Genomic DNA, 24,112 nt, shown 5'->3' with positions numbered 1-24,112 from the left:
CTAAGAGATGACAAGCATGTGATCGTCACACACTCACTTCTTTTTTCCACCTCTCTATCAGAAGACGACCCTTACGTGCATTTGCACAACATTCATGATATCTAAAAAAAATAAAAATAAAAATAAAAAATTCTCACAAAACATTGCTATGCTAGGATGCCAATATTAATTTGCGTAAAGGCAGAGAACATTCATAGAAGACAGCTTTTACAAAATACATGACTTTTTAAGAAAAAACTTGAAAAAGACTTGGTGATAGACTATCACCATATGGTGATATTCACTATGTCAGATGATGGTGTTCTTCAGTTAGATCTTCACTACAGTAGGCAATCAAATTCAACAAGCATGGTTTTGCATGTTCTCTGCATGAGCACATACAATGGTTGGTTAATCAGGGCTGAAATCAGCCTGTCGTTGTATTCTCCTCCTACCAGAAGTTGAAATGAAATGAAGACAAACTAGGAAACAGTGAACAGCCAGAGAAAGGAGCAACCTTTTTCTGAAATCATTTGTTGTGATACTGTCCTACTTTGAACAGACCAAAGAAGATTTCACAGAAAAGAGTCAACAACTGAAAACTCTGTGGAATAACATGAAGCTCAGTTGCCTTTCTGTAGCTTTGCTGATCCCACTGCTGTCTTTGGTATTGAGATCACAGGCTGGAGTGGTGGATGACTTCAACCACGTAGAGAGCTGTAAGGATTTTCTTTATATGGGCACTCCACCAAAAGGCTACCTTAGTACCTCATTAAAAAAGATTTGCCAGCGATACATGGACAAGCCTCGCTTCATCACCTTCTATGACCCCAAAAAACATATTCCCATCTACTCAGCCTACACCTTCAAGAAATCAGATGGGGAGAAACGAGTAGATGTTCCCTGGATGTTTGAACCACAGGTGAGTATGTGAAGAACAACATATTGGATAACTTCTCTTAAACTACCTGAAAAATACACTGGTTTGAGATCTGTTTCACTAAAACAATTATACAGAATAGAGATGTTGAATATTTCTCTTCTGAACCATTTAAATGTGATCTGGGCATTCTTTACTTTGTTATGTTTACAGTAAATCTAGTGTGGGTGTTAACTTCGTTCCCCAGCCTTCCTTTCTCTTTAAACTTCTGGGACTGTAAATCTATCTTGCCCTACTCTTCATCACCTATCTATCTCATTCTGTACAGCTGGCTATTGAAAAAGGTAGCAGTAGCATGGAACCCTTCCCCCAGTCATCCTTCATGCACAGAAACTTTGAAGACACACAGGCTGTGTTGGAAGACTATGCTGATGTGATCCAATATGAACGTGGCCAACTGAACCCAGATCAGCATCAAGCAGACCCGCTGGACAAGGCCGCCACATACACCTTGACCAATGTGGTTCCCCTGATAAGGGAGTTCAGTATTGGTCCCTGGAGCACACAGGAAGATGCGATCCGCAAACGGCTCAATAATTTTTGCCACGGTAAGGCTTATGTGATCACTGGGGTGACAACGTCTGGTAACATGATCCGGCGTGATAACCTGGATCGTGTAGCCATCCCGGAGTACATATGGACAGCTTATTGCTGCACAGATTATGATCACAACGCTCCTTACTCAGAGCGCTACAAGTTTCCGGCATTTGGTGCCTATGGCCTCAATGATCGTGTGAACAACCAGATAGTGGAGGTTCCAATCAAGAATCTGGAGAAATTTCTCAAGGGCAAAATGCAGGTGGATAGGAACTTCCAGGTCTTTTACAGCGACTGTGTGTCTGACTCGTAGGGGGTTACAAACCAATCAAATGGGTTCATTATCATCAGAGATCTTAATATATATGGTAAAATTTAAAATTTGTGGGGTTGCATTTACTTAAGACACACCTTAAATGTTTTAATTAATTTCACAAAGGCCTTTAAACCCCTTGAGATTAGAGATTATATCATTTTTATTACTATTACTTATTACATTAAAATGATGAATGTTATATTCATTAGCCACTTATAAATTATTAATAAAAATATAATTTATCAGCCATTGTGTATTCCTTGACCTCCTATTCAAAGTTTTAGGGAAACAAGAGGTCCAGATTGGTCTTGGTTGTAAGTGTGAGATGCTGGTAAATTACTGCTTTCTTTAGATTAGCGATATCTGTTGTAAAAAATAATTTAAAAAAAAAATAATTCAACAGGACAACTGAGCAAGTTTTGATCTTTACTTTTCATTACAGGCTGCATCTGAAAGTTTTTCACAATATCATGTGATCACCATATGAAACTTGAATCCCATTTTCAATTTTGGTTAAATTACTTAAATGAAAGCAAATAACAGCGTGACATAACATTAAAATTGTCTTAACGTGTAAGAATCTTATCTGTGCAAAGAAATATATCAAAATAAAGTTGAATGCTTTTTGCCCAGTAATGTGCTTCATTTATTAGTTTGTTTTCATGGTTTTATAGTCAAATATTTCTTTGTTCTTGCTTAGCATAACTTTGAGGTTTATCTTAAACATGCACTATGCAGGGGGACAATGAGCATGGAAGTCTATACCATTTTATTTAGCCATTTTATTAATATTTGGTGGGAAGAAAAAGACAACAAATAGACATACTGTATAGCCCTACTTTATTTATCCCCATGGAGAAATTATTATTTTTCTACACCATACATCACATTCAAATTTGGTAGGATGAAACTGACAGAAAAACAAATCGGCATACACATTATCTATCCCCATGGAGAAATTCAGAATTTTATGTAAGCTCTGCATTCATTCCATCTGTATCTCAAAGTTAAGACACAGCCTGTTGGAAGACAGGTCAAAATATAGACAAGAGGAATTTATTTGTAGAATCTCCACAATGATTTAATTTTCTTTATTTATCACACATATACAGTGAAATTCTTCTTTTTCACATAGCCCAGCTAGGCTGGGGTCAGAGTGCAGGGTCAGCCATGATATGGCACCCCTGGAGCAGACAGGGTCAAGGGCCTTGCTCAAGGGCCCAACAGTGGCATCTTGGCAGTGCTGGGGCTTGAACCCCTGACCTTCTGATCAGTAACCCAGAGCCTTAACCGCTGAGCCACCACTGCCCCTAATATATGTTGTGATAACATTATCACTGCAAACATGATCACTTCTTTGCAGTAAGAGGCAGACAAAGATTGTAGAAAGAGCACTGATCCAGAGAACCAACTGCTTTCCATGAAACCCAGCCCTGCTTTTGCACAGAGTTTTTATCTAAAGGACAGCCAAAATAGTGTGGATCCATCACAAGCAGGTAGCTCCCCCGTATTCCTGTGCACACCCCTAAGACACCCTTAGAAGAGTTATCCCTGTCTCCTCCCATCATTACAGGTGACCCGTGTGTAAGGAAGTGTTTATGGAGGTCCTCCACAGCTTGCTCAAGCTCCTTGCCATACCGCACATGCACAATGCGGCAGGGAACATCAAAGAGCTGGTCAAGAACAAGACTTGCCTCAAACGTGCCTATCCACTCCCTGGAACCCAAAAATGAATCAGGCTTGTCCCCTATTTTCACCAAAGTTTGTTGGATTTCAGAAAGGCTAGGAGGGTGTTTGGGACTCACACTGAGAGACTGATTAAGACACAACCATGAAGACATGGTCTGAATAGTCCTGTATCCGCAACCCCAACCTCTGTCATCCTTTCCATCACAACCATAATGGTAATAGAGACACTCTCCCGATATGACTGAGCATCTGTCACAGTCTGGAGATGGCAGGGGCAGTCCATCAAGGGCGTTCTTTACTAATGTATCCTTCCAGGTTTTGTTATTGACTGTCATCCGAGTTTGTCCACAATTCTGTCCACCCCAATCTATACACTCGGTTTTCTGAGTTATCCCTGTTTGTTCGGTCTCCTGCATTTTGTTAGTGGTCTAGGCCCAAATGTATATTAGCAATGATCAACTACAGTACACACACACACACACAAAACAAATCTCTCTATTTCTGCCGTCTACATAAATACCACAAAGGGAGCAAAGGGAAAAGGAGGTCCATCCACGAAACTCATCCCCGTGTTACAAACTCGTTCTGAAACAGTTCCGCCTCAAATTCGCGCTCTTGAGGAATCGCTCAACGTTTATGCATTACACACACTAAAATTATTTACATTAATCTACCAAGACGTTAAAAAACAACAACAACGAAATGATAAACATAAATCTATGGATACAACAATAAAAAGAAAAAGCGTTGACTGAGCGCGAGACAATCTTCAGGATTTAAATATTTACATTTTAATGGCTTATTTGCCATTTTTGATGAGGCTTAAAGGACGTTTATGTGACTCTAAACACTTTTAAGTATTTAAGTGCTTGTTTTAAAATGAACGTGTTTGTACATTTAAATGTATGATAAAAAATACTTATTTTGCTCTTAATGTTGTTAAACAGAAATTGTAAATGTGTACAAAGTTTACAGATAAATATGCGTTAAGCAAAAAAAGTAAGGTCACGAAACCTAAACCAGGTCGGTCGGTGCAAACAGGGTACCAACAGTGGTCAATGGACAGTTTATGCGTAGTTGCCTGTTTTTAATTTGGATTTTAAAAAGCGCCACAATACCTTGAAATCTTTCCCTTTTTACGTCTGTTTACTGGTGCGTAATTATGCTAGCTGGCTCTATTGCATTGTTTTAGGGCACTGTAGCTGTGCTGTCAGTCCGCTTACACACCAGCAGAGGGAGCCAGTGCTTTTGGAAATAGACCCGTAGACACTCCGGGGACAAAACGGCACTGAGATAAATGTTTGATTTTGACCCTCAGTCTGGTCTAAGCTATGAAGAAGGTACGTTGTTATGAGTTATTCAAAATGTAAGATGTACGACTGGCGTAATTGTAATTCTTAAATAATCACTGTCATATGTTTCAGGAAATGCTATGTATTTTTTGTTGCCTCTGTTACCAGAGTTGTCAAAGTTTACCTTTCTAATCCATGGGATTATCATCAAAACATTGTGCTCGGAGGTTACAGCCTAATTATTTATTTGAAGGGATAGTTATTCAAAAAATGAAAATGATATCATAATTTACTCACCGTCATGCCAACTCAGATGTGTATGACTTTTATTCTTCTGCAGAACACAAATGAAACATTTTCAGAAGAATATTTCAACTCTGTTGGTCCATACAATGCAAGTGAATGGTGGCCAGAACTTTGAAGCTCCAAAAAGCACATAAAGGCAGCATAAAATTAATCCATAAAACTCCAGTAGTGATTTCTATATCTTCAGAAGCAATATTACAGGTGTGGGTGAGAAACAGTTCTATGTTTATGTCCTTGTTTACTAAAAATTCTTCTCCCTGTCCAGTAGGTGGCAAAATGCACGAAGAATGCAAATCGCCAAAAAAACAAAAAACAAAAAGAAAAAATATATAATAATAGAAATGTGAGAGTGGTGATTTATAGTAGAAAAGGACTTAAATATTTATCTGTTTCTCATCCACATGGTTCATGTTACGATGCATTGAGCACTGCTGCAGGTTATATAAAAACACTCTCCCCTGCAAAATATTATTTTTTAGAAGCAACATAAATGATTCCTTGTCAAATTAGAACGAGATTTTAGTTTTACCGGCAGTACAATCTGTAATCAGAATTTCCAAAACTACTATGGCCAGATGTACAGTCCAACAATAACATTAAAGCAACAGCAGGAGGAATGCCCATCAGCGACATTGATTGTAGAGTCTAGCGACACCAAGCGACAATGCTGTTTGCTGTGTGAACTGGGCTTAAATGATGAGACAATTTCCACTTTTGGGTGAACTGTTCCTTTAAGTTGTTTCCTTATGGACAGAAACACATGGACAGCAGAGTCATTCTGCATCCTCCTTTGACCATTTCCCATACACGTGACAATAAACAAAACTCATGTACCATAGAAACCAGAGTAGTAGACCTATCTCAAACTACTCAGCCAGTACAGCTCCAATGCAAGAACAAATCTCAAAATATTTCTGGACAGATTGCATGCCATTGTGAAAGAAAACCACAACCTTAATGAATATAAACAAAAGGTTTGATAAACATGGCTGTTTTTTTTTTTTTTTTTTTTTTGTTGTTGTTGTTTTTTGTTTTTTTTTTGTCCTATTATATTGTCTATGCATGTTGCTGTATGCATGAGGTGACGCTTCCTGCCCATAATTGTTTCAGTAAATGACTTGATCTGTATGTTGTATGGAACTGTATGGAAAGTGGAAAATTACATGATATGTTACAGATCATGTGAAGAGATAGGGCCTTTATAATTGAAAGTTGCTTAAACTATTTCTAAAACAAGGTCACAGACATAGCAGGTAGAAAAGGGCGACACAACAAAACATCAGTATGTATAAAAACAGATCATGGGGTCAAACAATAGACCACGATAAACAATGCATGATAAGGGATATGTGAATGCTGGCCCAAAATTGAATGTTTTGACTTAAGATGGACTCAAGATGAACACTTAAGATCAGTCACAAATCTGTAGATGGAAGGAATTCCGAAGCTTAGTTAAATTTCAAATCCCTGATGCAAAAAAGCACTGGTCAGAATTGAAAAATAAACTCCAGTACCTAGAGAGGTAAAACTGTGTAGTTATGACTCAAGCTGGACACAAGACTGTCTGGAAAACTGTAGGTGAGTTTTTTTTATTTATTTATTTTATTTTTTATTTTTGCATCTTTTTCTGAATGTGTTCTAAAAAATAGCATAACAAAAAAGCATACTGAAATCAACAATATACTGTAATTACTGACCAAAGTTGATTAAATTGTTGCCAAAACTTGATTTGAAAATGTTTTCAAGTTGTTGCCAAAATCTTACTAAGCTCACAAGATGAGCATTTTTGTTGATGTGTATTATGAATATATGTAATATTATGTAAGATACTTATAACTGCATTATTGGCACCACTAAATCAGTTGTTTAGATAATGCTATGTTCATTCATGAAATGACACCAGGATTTCTTTTTGTCCATTAGCAGGCTGTCATTCAGTCTCTGAATGGTTTAACAGTGATTTTGGCATTGAGATATGATTAGCATTCATCTGCTTTATGTCTGTGCAAAAGGCAAAACAAGCAGTACTGATCTAATTGCAATAAGTATGCCAGTGGTAGAGTATACAAAACAAGTCCATCAACTAATTTTAAAATGATGCTAACCTGTGTTTGTTGGGGTATGAAAGAAATGTTTGCTTTGTGACATTGTGGACAGTATATTTTTGAATAATCTTCTTTTTACACCAGCTAAATGCCTTGAAAAATTAGCTTTGTGTGTCTCTATGTTAATTTCAGAAGCAAAGTAATGAATCTCCAGTATTTAAATTATAACCAGTCCAAAACTATGCAGGACTGTCCAAACTGATCACCAGATTTTATCACCAGATGGGCTTTTCAAATGACCTCATTACATATTTCCTTGTGGTACTATTGGAACTATGACTGCAAAATTAGGAATGCCAAATGCAAGTTATTTATGTTTTGGGAAAGTCGGTCTGTAAGCTGGTGGACGATGTGGATGAAATGTGAAATTACATTGAATTGTATTAAATAGAAAGATTTGAGTGAAAATAATAAAAAAAAAAAAATAACAAAGATACACTTTTGTGCTAGTGCCAAAGATAATGAGAATTTCTATTTATTTCCTGACTACTGGAGTGAGCAAAGGCCAAAGCTAGAAATATACCCATATGCTTCCAGCCAAAAATATTTGGCAATCTGTCATTGTAAAGTGTGGATTTTATCAGTTGACAAAGCTTTATCCAGTTTATTAAAATACCCACACCGCCTAAAGACCAATGTATTTATAGCTGAAGATGAAGGGGTGGACAGCAGGGTCCAGTGCAAGAGGAAGAGGTCTTCCTTAAACAATCAGTCAGACATGGGGTTGTTTAGAGCAACAGAGCCACCAGCAGACTATGCATGGGAGAATCCGGCCAAAAATCTTATCGAGCTGCAGGTTTCCCCTTTTGACCAGTAAACTCTTATCTTGTCATGAAGAAGGAGCATCACCTTTTAATCCATCCCCATGACACCAATACATTCTGCATTGTTAGAATATTGTAAGACATTGCCATATATCACAGTATAATACTTTTGAAAGCCCAAAGCTAGTTATGGGTCATCCCATTTGAACTTATTTAAATATTTATTACATAACGTTGTGTTTACTGATAAATACAAAATTCTTCCAGAAGGACAGAAAAACATTTTTAAGTGAAATTTGGACTGTATAGAACATGTTTGCCCTCCACATGATGAGGTGATAAATGACTTGGAGAACTTATGCAATAATGTATAGTTGATAAGTTAACTTACCAAGTGGGGTGTACAGAGAATCTCAAGTGAAAACAGCTGCATTAAAGCAATACCCAATGAACTCGTGATTATTAATTCTGGACGCTTCTTACTCTGAAACAATAACTTCCGACAGGCCACCTTAGTGGCTCCGACCTCCCCGTCCCCCATTCTTTCATGTGAGTTTCCTGTCTTGTGGCGCGCCACTAGACCTGAAATGAGGAGCCTTATCTGGCTCTCTTCCCATTCAAGAATCTCTATTTACTATGCAGATCTCCCTCTTATTCTCTCTCTTTCCCTTCTCACTATCTATCTCTGCATCACCGACTCCTGGCTGTCTTTGTTTATTTAGAAAAGAGAGAAGGGGTGTCCTTGGGTCTCACTCCCACACATAACCACCCTCTATTTTTTAATCATCCCAGTTTCAGTGACAGGGTCCAAGCCTCGGAGTCACTATGCCGAGACGCCCCCGCCTTCGCCCCCTCTCCAGCCATGACACATGTTCTACAGCACGTACCTTGTCTCTCCCCGCTCTCAGTTTGGCTCAGGCAGTTAGCAAACAGTAGTTTGATCAAACAAGACAACAAACGATTTGAAAGGACTTAGAGCCATGACAACAAACATGGTGACATAGGCGATAAAAAACTTGTCTGTGTGTGTGCAAACACCTTATTATTCCGATGTTTACTAAAACAGAGGAAATAATATACAGTGATATCCAAATTGTTTTAATAGTCCTGTGAACTGCAAAAAGGCAGAGATGCTGGAAATATGTCAGTAAAGGATATTTGGCATAATTTTATAAACATAAGAAAACAATTATTTATTCTTGGATTTACAAAACCATTTCATTTCTACAGCTGGAGAAATGTATAATATTGATTATCCTAAAAAAAAAAAAAAAAAATACAGCAGGGTTAATATTTTTATTTTCTTTATTTTTTTATTTTTTTATTTTATTGTCTAATAAAATGTTCTAAGTTGTTACTGTCTAATATTATACTGGTTTCAGTTTTTCCCAATTATTTTCAATTATTTCAGTTAATGAAAATGTTTTCATTTAGTTTTTTTAGTTTTTTTTCCTTTAACAATAATAAAACTGATTGACAGATGTTGAACCTCAATTGTGAACCTTATAAGTACAAGCTGTAACCCCACCTTAAAGTTTGAGGCTTGGGTTTCTTTCAGTGTACATTAAATACCATATTCAGGTCCCCCTCCTCATGTAAATTAGATTTAATAACAATCAAGTTTGTAATAATTCTCAATGACCAACTCCTTATAACCATTTTTAATATGTGGTGTTTTCGCTGTCCTTTTCTGCATATCGCTGCCCCCTTCGGCATATCGCGGCGCTGTTTTGTGGCCCGTTCTGCATAACGTGGCGGCTCATTTCAGCTTAGTCCCGGTTCTCTCGATGGCCAGTCTGCCCCTGATCGGCCCCAAAGTGCGTTGGCCCACCGGGAAAATGCCTGGTATGCCAGATTAATCCAGCCCTGGATCCGCCATCTTTTTGGGTTGAAATCAAATCAAATCACTTTTATTGTCACACAACCATATACACAAGTGCAATAGTGTGTGAAATTCTTGGGTGCAGTTCGAGCAACATAGTAGTCGTGACAGTGATGAGACATATACCAGTCTACAATAAACATCAAATTTACACAACACAATTTAAAATTAATATACCCATATTTACACACAACACAATATACAAATAATAACATACAATGTACAGTATACAATACACACAATATAGAATAAACATTATACAATAAAAATAGTATATATACTATATATAAAATATACAGTAGGTTGTATTGTACTGTATTGACATTCAGGCTGCTGGTTGATAGTAAGTTGCCAGTGCATTGTTAAGAGAGAATATAATTTCTGACAGTCCAGTGTGAGATAATAAGAGTAATAAAGTGCAGTGCTGGTGTATTTGATCATGAGAGATCAAGAGTTAAAAAGTCTGATTGCTTGGGGGAAGAAGCTATCATGAAGTCGGCTGGTGCGGGTCCTGATGCTGTGATACCGCCTGCCTGATGGTAGCAGTGAGAACAGCCCATGGCTCGGGTGGCTGGAGTCTCTGATGATCCTCCGAGATTTTTCACACACCGCCTGGTATATATGTCCTGGAAGGAGGGAAGCTCACCTCCGATGATGTGTCTGGCAGTTCGCACCACCCTTTGCAGGGCTGTTTAAACCCAGAGCCCGGAGTTTCACATAAAGCTTGGAGGGCACTATGGTGTTGAATGCTGAGCTGTAGTCTACAAACAGCATTCTCACATAAGTGTTCTTTTTTTCCAGGTGGGAGAGCAAAGTGTATTGTGGATGCAATGGCATCATCAGTGGAGCGGTTGTTGCGGTAAGCAAACTGCAATGGGTCCAGTGATGGAGGTAGCACAGAGCAGATGTAATCTCTGATTTGTCTCTCAAAGCATTTGCTGATGATGGGGGTCAGAGCAACAGGACACCAGTCATTTAAGCAAGTGATTTTTGATTGCTTTGGAACAGGCACAATGGTGGACGTTTTAAAGCATGTGGGGACCACAGACAAGTAGAGGGAAAGGTTGAAAATGTCCGTAAAAACACCAGCTAGTTGGTTCGCACACGCTCTGATGACGCGGCCCAGAATGCCGTCTGGACCCACGGCTTTGCGGATATTCACCCGTCGGAAGGATCGGGTTACATCCGCTACAGAGACGGAGAGTGAACTAACCTCTGTAGCTTCGGCCGCGAGAGCTCTCTCCACGGGGGCGTTGTTATTTCCCTCGAAAGGAGCATAAAAAGTATTTAGCTCATCCGGGAGAGAGGCAGAGGTGTTCAGTTTTTATTCCCTTTAAAGTCCGTGATGATGTTAATTCCCTGCCACATGCTTCTAGAGTTGGTGGTGTTGAACTGTCCTTCAATCTTGTCCCTGTACTGGCGTTTTGCTGTTCTCAGGGCATAACTGGCTTGTTTATGCTCCTCCGCGTTCCCGGAATTAAAAGCGGAGGTCCGCGCATCAAGTGCCGCGCGAACATCGCTATTATTCCAAGGTTTCTGGTTCGGGTAGATCCGTATTGTTTTGATCGGAACGACGTCCTCTACGCACTTTCTGATGAAACACGTTACGCTATCAGCGTAAAGCTCGATGTCGTCATCAGAGGTGGACCGGAACATCTCCCAGTCTGCGTGATCAAAACAGTCTTGTAGCGTAGAGTCTGATTGGTCCGACCAGCACTGGATCGTTCTGAGGATGGGTGCTTCCTGTTTCAGTTTCTGCCTGTAAGCAGGCAGAAGCAGAATGGAAGAGTGGTCCGATTTGCCAAATGGTGGGCGGGGGAGGGATTTGTAGCCATCCCGGAAGGGAGAGTAGCAGTGGTCCAAAACCCGGTCCCCTCGTGTGTTAAAACTAATGTGTTGGTGGTATTTTGGTGCGACTGATTTGAGATTGACTTTGTTAAAGTCCCCTGTCACAATGAACGCAGCCTCAGTGTGCGCGGTTTCCTGCTTGCTTATAATCCCGTACAGTTCCTTGAGTGCCCGGTCTGTGTCGGCTTGTGGCGGGATGTACACAGCAGTGATAATGAACGCTGTGAATTCCCTCGGTAGCCAGAATGGTCGACACAGAAGCATGAGAAATTCTAGATCAGGAGAGCAGTAAGACTTGATAAAATGTACGTTCCTCTGATCACACCAGGATTTGTTGATCATAAAACATACACCACCACCTCTGCTTTTACCTGAGAGGTCTTTCACTCTGTCCGCTCGGTGCACGGAGAACCCCGCGGGTTCAATGGCTGAGTCTGGAATCTCCGCAGACATCCAAGTTTCTGTAAGGCAGATAATGCAGCAGTCCCTCGTCTCTTGTTGGAAAGAGATCCGCGCTTTCAGCTCGCAGAGCTTGTTATCCAGAGACTGAACATTTGCCAATAGAATAGTGGGTAGCAGGGGTCGATTTGCACGACGTCTTACTCTGATGAGAACGCCGGCTCTGTTTCCCCTTTTCCTCTTGCGTTTCCTTGGCCGGGCAGCCCAGACAAAGGGCTCCGACATGTTTGTAAACAGCGGGTCGGCATCGAGGAATTTGAAGTCCGGTTTATGGTGTGTAATTGCAGAACCAATGTCCAAAAGTGTTTGTCTGTCAAACAACATAAGGCAGACAACATCCAAGACAAAAAACATATGAATTGTAAACAAAACAAACAAAAAACTACTATGTTGTGTCGGAGCTCAAAACGCAGCAGCCATACTCGGCGCCATCTTGAGTCCAATCAAGATTGAAGCTTCATCTCCGAAGTGCTAGCATACTAGCATAAAATCTATTAAATATTAAAATATTATATATGCTGTTTAAATGTTGACAGTATTCACAAGATTTGCTGAGTGTGAATGTGTAAAACAGCCTTCCTGAACAAAACTTTGTAAGTAAGCACAAATATGTCTAATCAATATATAATTCTGAGTATTGTTTCAATTTTTTGTATCACCCCAGTCTGGAAATCTGCCAAATTTAAAATGCAGTTAAAAGATTATAGAAATTGCCCCACAAGGAAGCCTGTTTTGAAAGGACACTATTTACTTTTGAGGATTATTTTGAGAAAACAGATATTATTATATGAGTAACAATGAAAGACTAAACCTTTCCAAAACAGGAAGTTGATCAGATAACTATCACGAGACTGAGCTGTTATATTGAAATTTTATTTTTAAAGTCATGAATTTAAAATAAACAAATAAGTACGGAACCGATGAGTGCTGACAATACCTTAAAAAGTTTCGGTTGCAATTAATGGGCAATAGACGGAGCCATGGACAAATCGGAGAGGATGCTGTAAGAGACTAGATTCTGAGATGCAGTTACCCAGTGAGTAAATAAAATAAATAAATAAATAAAATCACCTGAGGTTCAAAATTGTGTAGCTGTCACACGTGTGGAACATTCTCCACCTCTAGCTTGGCATTAGTGGGACCTCTCCAACTTTTCTGCCTAATCGCGATATCTCTTTCGTGGTGTGAGGGTGACTATACATTCATAGAAAGCTTGTCAATAGGGTGATGCAAAGCCTCGGGTCGCTGTACGTGGGAAGGGACGATGTCATTGTATTTGATCCTGTGTGCTTCTCACAGAGAGTACTTAGAGCTGGATGCGTCTGTGTTCCAGTCTATCGATGTCTTTTGTACATCTAGTTGAGCTGTCTTTGCTTGAGAGTTGTCGTTTTTAATCATGTTTTTGAAAAATGCCAAGTTGCTTTGCGAATGTTTCACAGTTCAGGTAAGATTCTATTTTGTATATTTATAATTAAATTGTTACACTCTTGTGCGTGTAGCAGTAGCCCTTTGGTAACGGTCACACGTGCAAATTATTGCTTTTATTTCTTTGTATTGTTTTAAATTACATTTCGTCGTTTTAGCGGTACATTTTTATTGAATGCATTGAAAAGTAAGCAATAAGTTAAACTTAAAACGATAAACGTAAATTACACCATTTGTTCGACGAGAGGTAAAATATGTATTCCTCCATTCCTGTTACAGTATTTTACCGGTAATATAATTTTAACAATAGAATCAATTGAAATCACTGACTTAATGTCAAAAGCTTTGATTCCCTCTGAGTGAGTCGTCACATTGATGATTGGGAAACAAAGAATTTTTTTTTTCATAAAGTAAGTGATGAAGATAATTAGACAACAGAGTACATTGAACTCTCAGTAGGCTACTTTCTTGTAATTCCGTTGTGTCGGATTTTCCCATGCATGACCTGGCATCTTTATTAAAGCATAAGCTTTACATTACAAGGGAAGCAGCTCGCTCAATACAAAATTGCTGAATCATCAAAAGTCGACAATGAACCTTAAAATTTTGTTCTGAAAGTGAGACAGTGACTTTGCAGAAAAAGCTTAGGAAATAATAAGTGATTATATGTGATTTATGATAAGCGACCATAATAGCTTCTGGTTTACATTGTAAAAAGAAAAATATTTTAATTTATCTCAACATACAAGAAAGTAATAAGGAGATATTTTATTGCAAGATATATTATACAGTACATCATGTTGAATCTAGAAGAGCTGAAATGTATTTAATTTAAGGAATAAGTTTTCAAGTGGAGGTACTCTTTGTCATGATAAAGCTTATATGGATTTCTATTACCAAAGTCAACATTGCTGAAAAATCCAGTTCTGTGGTGGATTTTTGTTCACACAGTCAATGTATTGGTACTGAAATATATCAAAGTCATATTTTTCTTTTCTTAGCATAGGTCAAGGTCTTTTGTTTTACCAAGGGTAAGGCTTGACATTGTGTCTGTGCTGTCTCTTGCAAGGCAGATAATAGACTCTAGTTGGCATTTAGTGTTGGCACTTTCCCTGTTACCTTTAACATTGGCTAAGATCCTAACTTAAAGCTCTTAAACTCATGGACACTGTGGTTGGCTGTGCCCTATGCCAAACAGTGAGACTGCATGGGATAGTGTCTCCTCCTTTTCCTGTTTCTATCACTTTCTCATTCAACGACAAAGTGCTCAAGTGTACGTGTTTGTGCAAGGATATGGAGGGTTACCACATTCTTCTTCAAGTAACTTAGAGGCTCTAACCTAAAATAATCAACCTCAAACAAGTGAATATTACAAGTGAATACAAATTTTAGCATCTTTACATGGCTTTTATTTTTATAATTGAAAAGGCCTGTTGTGAAAACACAATTAAGATTTCAAATTATGCTCTCTGTTACATATATATTTATACTCTTGGCAGACACTTTTTACTTATGTATACAGTACTGTGCCAAAGTCTTATAGACACATTAGATGTTTAAAAAAAAAAAAAAAAATTGTAAGATGGTTATATTATATCTTCTGCTTTATTGTGTCAATAGGACATATCAATTTAAGATTTCCAAAAATTCCTTTTGCAAACAGAACAGAGTAGAACAAGGAATCCTGCAACAGATGGCATGGCACCCACAGAACCCTGATCTCAGCATCATTGAGTCAGTCTGGGATTGCATGAAGAGACAGAAGCAACTGAGACAGCCTAAATACATAGAACTGTGGCAAGTTCTCTAAGATGCTTGGAACAAACTATGTGCCAACAACCTTGAAAACCCATGCACAAGTGTACCTAAGAGAACTGGTGCTGGCATAGTGTGGCCACACCAAATATTGATTTAGTTTTTTATGTTTACTGCACTTTGTATGACAGTTGTTGATAGATAAAAAAAATATTCATGGCTTTATTTTTTAAAACATCCTCACTATACAACATTTTTTACAACATCCTAAAGCTTTTGCTCAGTACTGTATATTATAATATACTGTATGTATTGCATAACAATCCATGCACGGTGGTCTTCAAGTGACCTCAATAGTATGGGTCACTATAACTGAATGAGTGATGGAGATGGGGCTGGCTAAAGGAAATAAAGCACTGTTTACAGAGATAATATCTATATGTTTAGCTGTGGGAGGCCATTCTGCCTACATTTAATTAAATATGTGACTTTAAAATGTTAGAGAGTTGGTCACATGAAATCTAGTTCTAGGAAATGCTTCAAAGGATTGGCTGATTACATGGTGGACGTGCATTCTGTAGCATTGAGGCATGCTCTATGTGTTTCTGTAACAGTTCTTGGTTTCTAGATGGGTCATGGTGTAAACAGAACCTCTATTGCATTAGTTACAAGGGGCCATTCTCTGCCAAGATCAGCAGTAATGTGATTTATCAAGCTTAGGCCAGCAGAGAAACAAAGATTCACATACATTTTTTTTCTCAGAGTTTACATCTGTAGAAAAATCTGATTATTGCCATACTCATTTGACCCAATCTGTAGTGCTTCATGACGCTCTGTAAGACACAGGACCAGAGGTGCACAATTATGGCCTGGGTGTCTCCAGAGGGTACAGCTGCTTTGATTAGAGTCTTACTGCATCATTGCCTACTAAGGCTGAAAGACTGCATTCAAAATGTTCCAGTAAGAAATAAATGCTAGATGTCCACATGACAAGCTACATAGGATGAATACTCATTCACTCAGTACTGATTTGCCATGCAATACTGATGGCTTCAGCAGAATAATGAGAAGAAAGTAATAGGAGAAGATTACTGAATTTTGGCTCCTATTCTGGAAAACAGTTTGTTGCCACTGCAAATATGTATTTTTATCGTTGCATTTTTGCTTTGACTCACACATTAGCTTTCACACAATCTGACATGCATGTGATAGAGGATTAGAAGTTGCAGCCCAGACATACACAAACACTCTGTGTAATATTTTGTTCCATGTCAGGTGGACAGAGATTCACTGTTTAGAAAGTTCTGCCCTTATTGTGTGGGTGTGTCTCCATGAGTGTCTTTATGAATAAAATTTGTTTAGGTTTATTGCCTTTTCAGATGTTTCTCTTATCAATCTTGACTCCTTTCACAGGTCATGATGTTGGTTACTGGTCATTTGATCATCTTATTTAATGCATTGTTTGCCTGTTTTTAAAGTAACTGATTTCTTTTGATGACAACCCTTGTACAAACAAAGAATGCAATCAGTGGACTTTGAATAGCACAAGCATCACTAAAAGACTTTCCATTTACAAAATTAGACTTCTTAAGGGTGTTTATTATAGAGGAAGATGGGACATTATGGCACTTAAGGAATAGTTTACCCAAAAAAAGATAATTCTCTCATCATTTACCACCTTTATGCTGTCTCAGAAGGTCACTCATATGACTTTCCTTCTTCTGTGGAACACCAACAAAGATATTTTAATGGAGATATGATATGAAGATATCTGTTTGTCAATACAAAGTCAATGGGTCCAACACTTTCAAGCTCCAAAAAAGACATGAAGGCATCATAAAAGCAATCAATAATACTTGAGTGGTTTAATCCATGTCTTGAAGCTTGATAACACAACCTCGCACTTGACACATGCGCATGTGTATAGCACACAGGGCCGTTTCAAGGAATAGGAAGTCGACAATAGCTCATGCATGGCACCAACCCCCTGGAAAAATAAGAATGAGTTTGAGGCCTCATAAGGGTGAATAAATGATGAGAGAATTATAATTTTTGGGTGAGTTATTTATTTTATAAAGATTTTGAAGTCTTTGAGTTTATGTCGAATGGAGTGGAGGGCAGCCAAAGCTTGAATGAATGATGGAATATTAAGATGGGGAGCTTGAGTTTGGATGTCTGTGTTTATATGTTGACATGGAAAGATCTACATCAGGATGAGAGAGGAGTACTAAAATATCTTTGGTCATATAGAGTGAGGTGGCATTATGTATTGGTGGCATTATGTGTAGTATACACTGAGTATAAAGTACACTAGACAGGAAACAAATATTGCACTTGTCATGAATGAGGTAGAATACTCTCTGTAGATCTGTGTCTTTACAAGTTTCTACAGGTGTTGTCTATGGCAGTGCAATGAGTGGAGTGCAGTAGGAAGGAACCATGGATTGTATAGTGGTTGTCCTGGCTTGCATGCTCCTTAGGGGCAGTGGTGGCTCAGCAGTTAAGGCTCTGAGTTATTGATCAGAAGGTCAGGGGTTCAAGCCCCAGCACAACCAAGATGCCACTGTTGGGCCCTTGAGCAAGGTCCTTGACCCTATCTGCTCCAGGGGTGCCATATCACAGCTGACCCTGCACTCTGACCCCAGCTTGGCTGGGATATGTGAAAAAAAAAAGAATTTCACTGTATGTGTGTGATAAATAAATAAAATTATAATTAATACAAATTATTATTATAATTATAGGCCATGTCCAAACATATCATTTCGGTTGAAAACTCCGTTTCCTAACGTCATCGTTTCCCAAAGTATAAGCAGAAACCTTTTTCAAAAGTCTCAGTTTTCAATGGATAAAAACACCATTCCAGTGGAGATGAGAGTCATAACCATAGCAATAGTAATGCCTTTTCCAGAGCACTGTGTTTTTAACTGAAAACGTATTAGTGTGGACAAGGTCTTGCCAGGTCTGAACAAGCTCTGGGACGGGTGAGAGTTTTTTTTTCTAATTGACTGCCTTCCTCTTGCAACACACATTTTCTAGGTATTTTTTTTATTTATTTTTTTTATCTCATCCATAGATTGAAGTATCGTTTTGAATGGTCTTCATTTGTTCTTGTGTGTCAGGACTCTTTGCCTTACTGCTGATGGTGCTGGTGTGGACACATCTCGGCCTGTCCTACCCATTACGCCCCATCTGCGACCTGCGCGTCCTCGACCATTTCATCAAAGAGGCCTGGGATGCAGAAGCTGCCATGGTAAGAGACAGGCACACAACTGCTAAAGCTGGATTCTTAGAAATACATTTATTTGTAATTCCAAGCACTCTTTGATAAATTCTCATTTTGTGAACGTTCTGCCTCATCATCATAGAAAGCTTGTAAGGATGACTGCAGCATTGCAACAAACCTCACTGTTCCTCTGACTAGAGTTGATTTTGATGTGTGGGAAGCAATGAATGTAAGTAATTTTCTTATATGTGGCTCTTTTAAAGATCAAATGCTTTTAAAAATGTGCTTGCCAATTTTATTGCTATTGGGTGTAGGCATATTATTGGTTGTTATACACAGTGGTGGTCCATCAGGTAAGCTGAGCTTCCTCAAAAGTTTATTTAAAATGAAAGTAACAGCTAAAGTGATAAAACTATTGATTTCATACATTTACCTAATAATGTGTGTAACTCAGATGCATTCAATTTAAAAGGATGTATTTTTTAAATTTCTTTCATGTGCCATAGGTCAGAGTTTTAAACACTTTAATAATGCCAGAAAAGGGATAAATAGTATCAGAATAGACATTCAAATGACCTTTTTTTTTTTAAATATCAGGAACAAACTTTGATGCTGTCTTGACAAAGCGTAGTCTGAAAGTTAAAAATCGTTTTAAAAGCTAGAATTTCGAAGGTTTTGTACGTCCAACAAAAAAGGTCAGATAGATAGATATGTCAGTGTCTATGAGATTTTGGCCACTTTCAAGGTCAGATACAGGAAAACCAAAAATGTGATCAGTTAGAAAGGACATAGAATGCTAATTTAGATCTTAATCAGTATTAAGATCTAGTCTAATCAGTCTAAAGGACTGTACCAAGTTTGGTGGCTGCAGCTTGAAAGCTCCAGGAGGAGTAACAATCTGAAATTTTAATATTTGGATCAATGAGTTTAATGAGTATATGTATCTGTCAAAACAGATAGAGGAGCAAGCTCAGGAGGTCCAGTCAGGCTTGCAGGTGCTGAACCAGGCCATCAGCTCATTACTGGCATCTAATCAGACTGATGTGCTACACTCCCACATAGATGCCAGTATTAGAAACATTGCCAGCATCAGACAGGTGCTGCGAAGTCTCAGCATACCGGTGAGTCACAAAGGTCCCTTGGGAAAAATCCATAGAACTTCTAATTTTATAAGAATTTAAAATATCTGATTCAGAATCTGTTTTGCTTTAGGATGCAGTGTGGGAAATTACTTGCTTTATTAACCATATAATGCTTATGAAATTACACAAAGAACAAAATTTTAGCCACTACCAAAAAATTTGTACAAATCTGGAAATATCAGGGAATTTTATAATGGTCATTTCCAGTAATGGAAGTTTCTACAGGGAATATAATTTTTTTCTAGTTATGCTCATCTAAAAATGGCTCTTTATATGTGTGTAACGTTGGCTGGTAATGACAGGCAGACGAAGATGATGATGAAGTGAGAACCCAAGTGCAGTTTATTTACATAAGTGATAACCAAAAACATGAATCCAAAACATAACAAACATAAACGACTTGACAAGACTTGACTTGACTTCGTTACACAAAACATGAACAAAAACACATTTAAATGTGACAATGTGCAGTCTCTATAGACCATTTCATAATGATATTCATTGATTTGGGAATTTACGTCTTTGTTCCTAGAATATTTTCCATTTGTTGTCAAACTCATTAAAAACGGATAGTGTTAATGAACTTATTAATTAAGTAAACCATGTTGTAACACATTTTATCTCTAGTAGTTGAACAACGTTTTTGTCAACTAATTGGTTTGATCGAAAGAGTCTAGCTAGCTAGTTAGGTCAGAGTATTTCTTTACGTGCTCTAAAAGTGACCTTATAGATCCCTCCTATTTTAATTAATAAAGCTGCACAAGTCACAAGCTTGCAGTATTAACAGATTTTTTTTATTGTAATTGGAACTATCAAATATTCCCGACCTTTCTGCTGAGGAAATAATTGTAAGCATCTAAACTACAATACACTCTCATAGCCTCTCTTGTGTAGACACACTGAGTGACTACATGATATCAGGTAAACCTTTAATGTCCTGAGATTTTATATGAATAAAATCTTATTTAAGATCCAGTAATGACACCTCATTGTTTATTTTCTGTTTTTGCAAATATCAAATTTTTTCTGTTTTAGCTAGACTCTAAAAGTACGCGCTAATCAATTTGCTTTGGCAGTTCTGGGTCATAAAAATACAGCTACCAGAAATGCTTCAGGAACAGACATGCACAGTAGTGTTGATATTCTTTGTTATTGCTTATGTCCGTGAAATGATCTATAAAATGATTTTTAAAAAGTAACCACAAACAACTTGAAAAGTAATGGAAATGTCATGGAAAAGTCTTTTTTGGAGCCCAAAGTGGGAATTTAAAGGAATAGTTCACCCAAAAATGATAATTCTCTCTTCATTTACTTACCATTATGCCGTCTCAAACTCTTATGACTTTCTGTCTTCTGCGAAACACAAACAAAGATTTGAAGGATGTATTAGGTCTTTTTGTTCAAGGATTTTTGTTCAAGGATTTAAAGGCAATAATCCAGAGGACTTGAGTGGTGTAATCCATGTCCACCCAAAAATTATCAGAGAAATATAATTTTTTAATTATCTTATTTATTTTTATCATTACACACTTGTAACAGCTTCAGGAAGAGAGCATATAGTGGTTGTGTTTTTGTGTTTAGCAAAGAAACACACAACATAAAGCTGTTTTCAGCTATAGCTGAACTGTAATTTATGAGTATAATTCAAAACTCTTATGCAGTTTATATACACTCTTTAACACATTGCAAAGTACTTAATACATGTGACAAGCTTACACCCTCTCTCTGTGTCTCTTAGGAATATGTGCCTCCAGCTAGTGGTGAAGACGCCCAGGAGACCCAGAAAGTATCCTCGATCTCAGAGCTGTTTAAGGTCCACATCAACTTCCTGCGGGGAAAAGTGCGCCTTCTGCTTGCGAATGCACCTGTCTGTCATCAAGGTGTCAGCTGATAGAAACTTAAGGGCAAGGTCCAAGCTAATTGGAGCTCCTCATATCAGGAGGCAGGATATGGACTATTACTGAGATTAATTTATAGGAAATGATAGAGTCATAGAGGATATTTCGCGGAAGTCTGAAGAAATGATCGCGAGCTGAAGCACTTTGAAAGATTACATCATAAGGGGAAATCTCACCACACACTACATCCCCCAGAATGCTAAGCGCCCCTATGGCATTACTAAGGCTTTCTACTCTGTGTGTTAAGCATTTGCAAACTGACCTGCATTAACTGGCAAAATCAACCAAAAGGAAAAACAAATGCAAGAAATCACTCCTCTTTCCCCACATGACTGCACTGATTGCCCAGCACAACTGAGAATGTTTATCTCAGACTCTTTAAAAGTGAAAAAAATGATGATTATTTTTTTTTATCGCTTATTACATTGTCATTATTTATACAGATGACTTGTTTCTTAGAGTTGGAATCACTGGCTTTTGCAGATTCGTCTCTGAAATAATTCAGGTGAAGAGCTCTCTTGCTCCATCTACCATGGCCTCAAGCACCTCCAAATGTTGAACTGTTGATAGTGAAGAGTATTTATCAATGTTAATTATGCACTGTGTTTTATATTAATTTCAGTGTATATGAGTGTAAATGCATATGTATGTGTGTCTGTCTTTTGAGAATGCTGCTGGGAATGTTTAAAGGGTCAGGGGAAAAAATGTTGTAATGCTGAATTGTTACGGGTCTGTTGGGGTGAAAAGGAGGAAGGACTAGATTGCTGCTCGTGTTGGGAGAATTGGAAGCTTTCGTGAGAGCTGATGAGGCTCTGTGTTAATTATCGCTGCTCACATCTGAATTGCGTTGAAGAACACGGTCTTGTGCAGATAACACCACTGCCAGGAAAAATATTGATTAGTGTGTGTGACGAACATCCTGCCTCACTTCCACTTCACTCACGATGCTGTGTATTTGCCTTTGCCTTTGGGAAATGATCGTAAGGTTGACATTTTGTTTCACTTTTTTCTTTTCTTTTTTGGTAATTCTTGTTTATGTTTTTTGCTAAATACCCTGGTTTTTTGTTTTTTGTTTTTTACATCTGTCAATCAGTCACTGCCGGAATGCAACAAAATATGTCTGTAGCTGTTTTTTCCTGTTATTTTGCTGTTGTGTGTGGTTCTTTCCTCAAAACGTAATTTGGTATTCAGTTACAAAGTATTATTCTTAGTAAAAAAACTAAAATAGAACTATAAAAACAAGGAGAGGAAGTTTATATTTTTTCTCTCTCATGAGAATCATCCAATACACTTCTGCCATTCTGTAAATATATGTGATTCCAAGGTGAATTTTAGAAGTGAAAACAAAAACGTTTGTTGGTATGGTAGTAAGAAATTTAGGCATTTATTATGCCAAAGCCATAAATTGATTAAAAAATGAGCACCACATTTTTGTCTTGTTTCTCTCTTCTTCTACAACCCCAATTCCAAAAAAGTTGGGACAGTATGCAAAATGCCAATAAAAACAAAAAGGAGTGATTTGTTAATGTACTTTGACTTGTTTTCAAACAGTTTTTGGAAAAAACAGTTTTTGTGTTCTCTGAGCCAAAGAAAAAAGGACAATCCAAGCTGTTATCAGCATCAAGTCGAAAAGCCAGTGTCTGTATTGGTATGGGGTGTGTCAGTGCCAATGCATGGGTAACTTGCACATCTGTGAGCACAACATTAAAGCTGAATATACAGTATGTAGGCAACACATTTTGGAGCAACAAATGCTGCCATCCAGACGGTTCATTTTCCAGCAGAACAACGCCAAACCACATACTACCCTGATTACATATGCATGGCTGTTTGAGCAGAGAGTGTGGGTGCTAGATTGACCTGCCTGCAGTCCTGACCTGTCTCCGACTGAGAATGTGTGGTGCATTATGAAGCGTAAAATATGGCAACAAAGGTCCCGTACAACTGTGCAGCAGAAAACATGCATAATGGATGAATGGGGCAAAATTCTGCTTGCTAAACTTGTCTTCAGTGCCCAAATGCTTAAAAAGTGTTATTAAAAGAAATGATGTTACACAGAGGTAAACACTCGACTGTCCCAACATTTTTGGAGTATATTGCAATCATCTGAGTTTAAATGAGTGTATATTTTCAACAAAACAAAAATTTCACAAGATAAAACATCAAATGTCTTGTAGTGCTTTCAGTATAGCACAGCGTGAACTGAATTTACAACTTTTTGGAATTGGGGTTGTAACTGAATTTAGTCACAACACTAACATTTCTGTCCATCACATTGAATCATTCTTTTTGTCTCCCTTCTTTTCTTAGCTGTCTGCTACTCACCCACACCATCAGTCACCACCAAACTATCAACTCCCAGTCTGAATGGTTACAGTCCGCTTTTAACAAATTCTTCACTCAACAAGCACTTTTATTGAAAGAAGATCCAATCCTTTACTGAGCCACCGAAACAGCTGATCTTCCAGATAGAAGGAAATCTAACGACTGGTTCACGCTCCCCCAACAAACACCAACTTCAATAGTTGTCGGGTTTTGTTGTATCAGTGTGA

General features: G+C 38.1%; 2 protein-coding genes and 1 pseudogene across 2 annotated transcripts; 2 read left to right on the top strand and 1 right to left on the bottom strand.

Annotated features, from left to right (window-relative positions):
* The first annotated feature begins 461 nt into the window (after positions 1-461).
* Positions 462-2,017, top strand: LOC127446501 (endonuclease domain-containing 1 protein-like). The gene is made up of 2 exons (XM_051707469.1): positions 462-901; positions 1,188-2,017. The coding sequence occupies exons 1-2, from the start codon at positions 596-598 to the stop codon at positions 1,767-1,769; spliced, it is 888 nt and encodes a 295-aa protein (XP_051563429.1). The 5' UTR covers positions 462-595; the 3' UTR covers positions 1,770-2,017.
* An 827-nt stretch (positions 2,018-2,844) lies between these two features.
* LOC127446508 (ufm1-specific protease 1-like) lies at positions 2,845-4,001 on the bottom strand. The gene has a single exon (XM_051707482.1). It carries the CDS (start codon positions 3,875-3,877, stop codon positions 3,122-3,124), a length of 756 nt encoding a protein of 251 aa, XP_051563442.1. The 5' UTR covers positions 3,878-4,001; the 3' UTR covers positions 2,845-3,121.
* Positions 4,002-13,078: 9,077 nt separating this feature from the next.
* Positions 13,079-22,988, top strand: LOC127442617 (erythropoietin-like; annotated as a pseudogene).
* The last annotated feature ends 1,124 nt before the right edge of the window (positions 22,989-24,112 follow it).

Source organism: Myxocyprinus asiaticus, chromosome 1, assembly GCF_019703515.2.
Source record: "Myxocyprinus asiaticus isolate MX2 ecotype Aquarium Trade chromosome 1, UBuf_Myxa_2, whole genome shotgun sequence".
In the NCBI taxonomy this organism is placed as follows: Eukaryota; Metazoa; Chordata; class Actinopteri; order Cypriniformes; family Catostomidae; genus Myxocyprinus; species Myxocyprinus asiaticus.
Note: the sequence above shows the minus strand (reverse complement) of the source record. Positions and strands in the feature narration are given on the sequence as shown.

Bases quoted from the DNA above. Each gene is read 5' to 3' on its own strand.
- LOC127446501 (XM_051707469.1), top strand. From the start codon at position 596: ATGAAGCTCAGTTGCCTTTCTGTAGCTTTGCTGATCCCACTGCTGTCT. The intron at 902-1,187 runs GTGAGTATGTGA...CATTCTGTACAG, and splicing joins CCTGGATGTTTGAACCACAG to CTGGCTATTGAAAAAGGTAG.
- LOC127446508 (XM_051707482.1), bottom strand. From the start codon at position 3,877: ATGCAGGAGACCGAACAAACAGGGATAACTCAGAAAACCGAGTGTATA.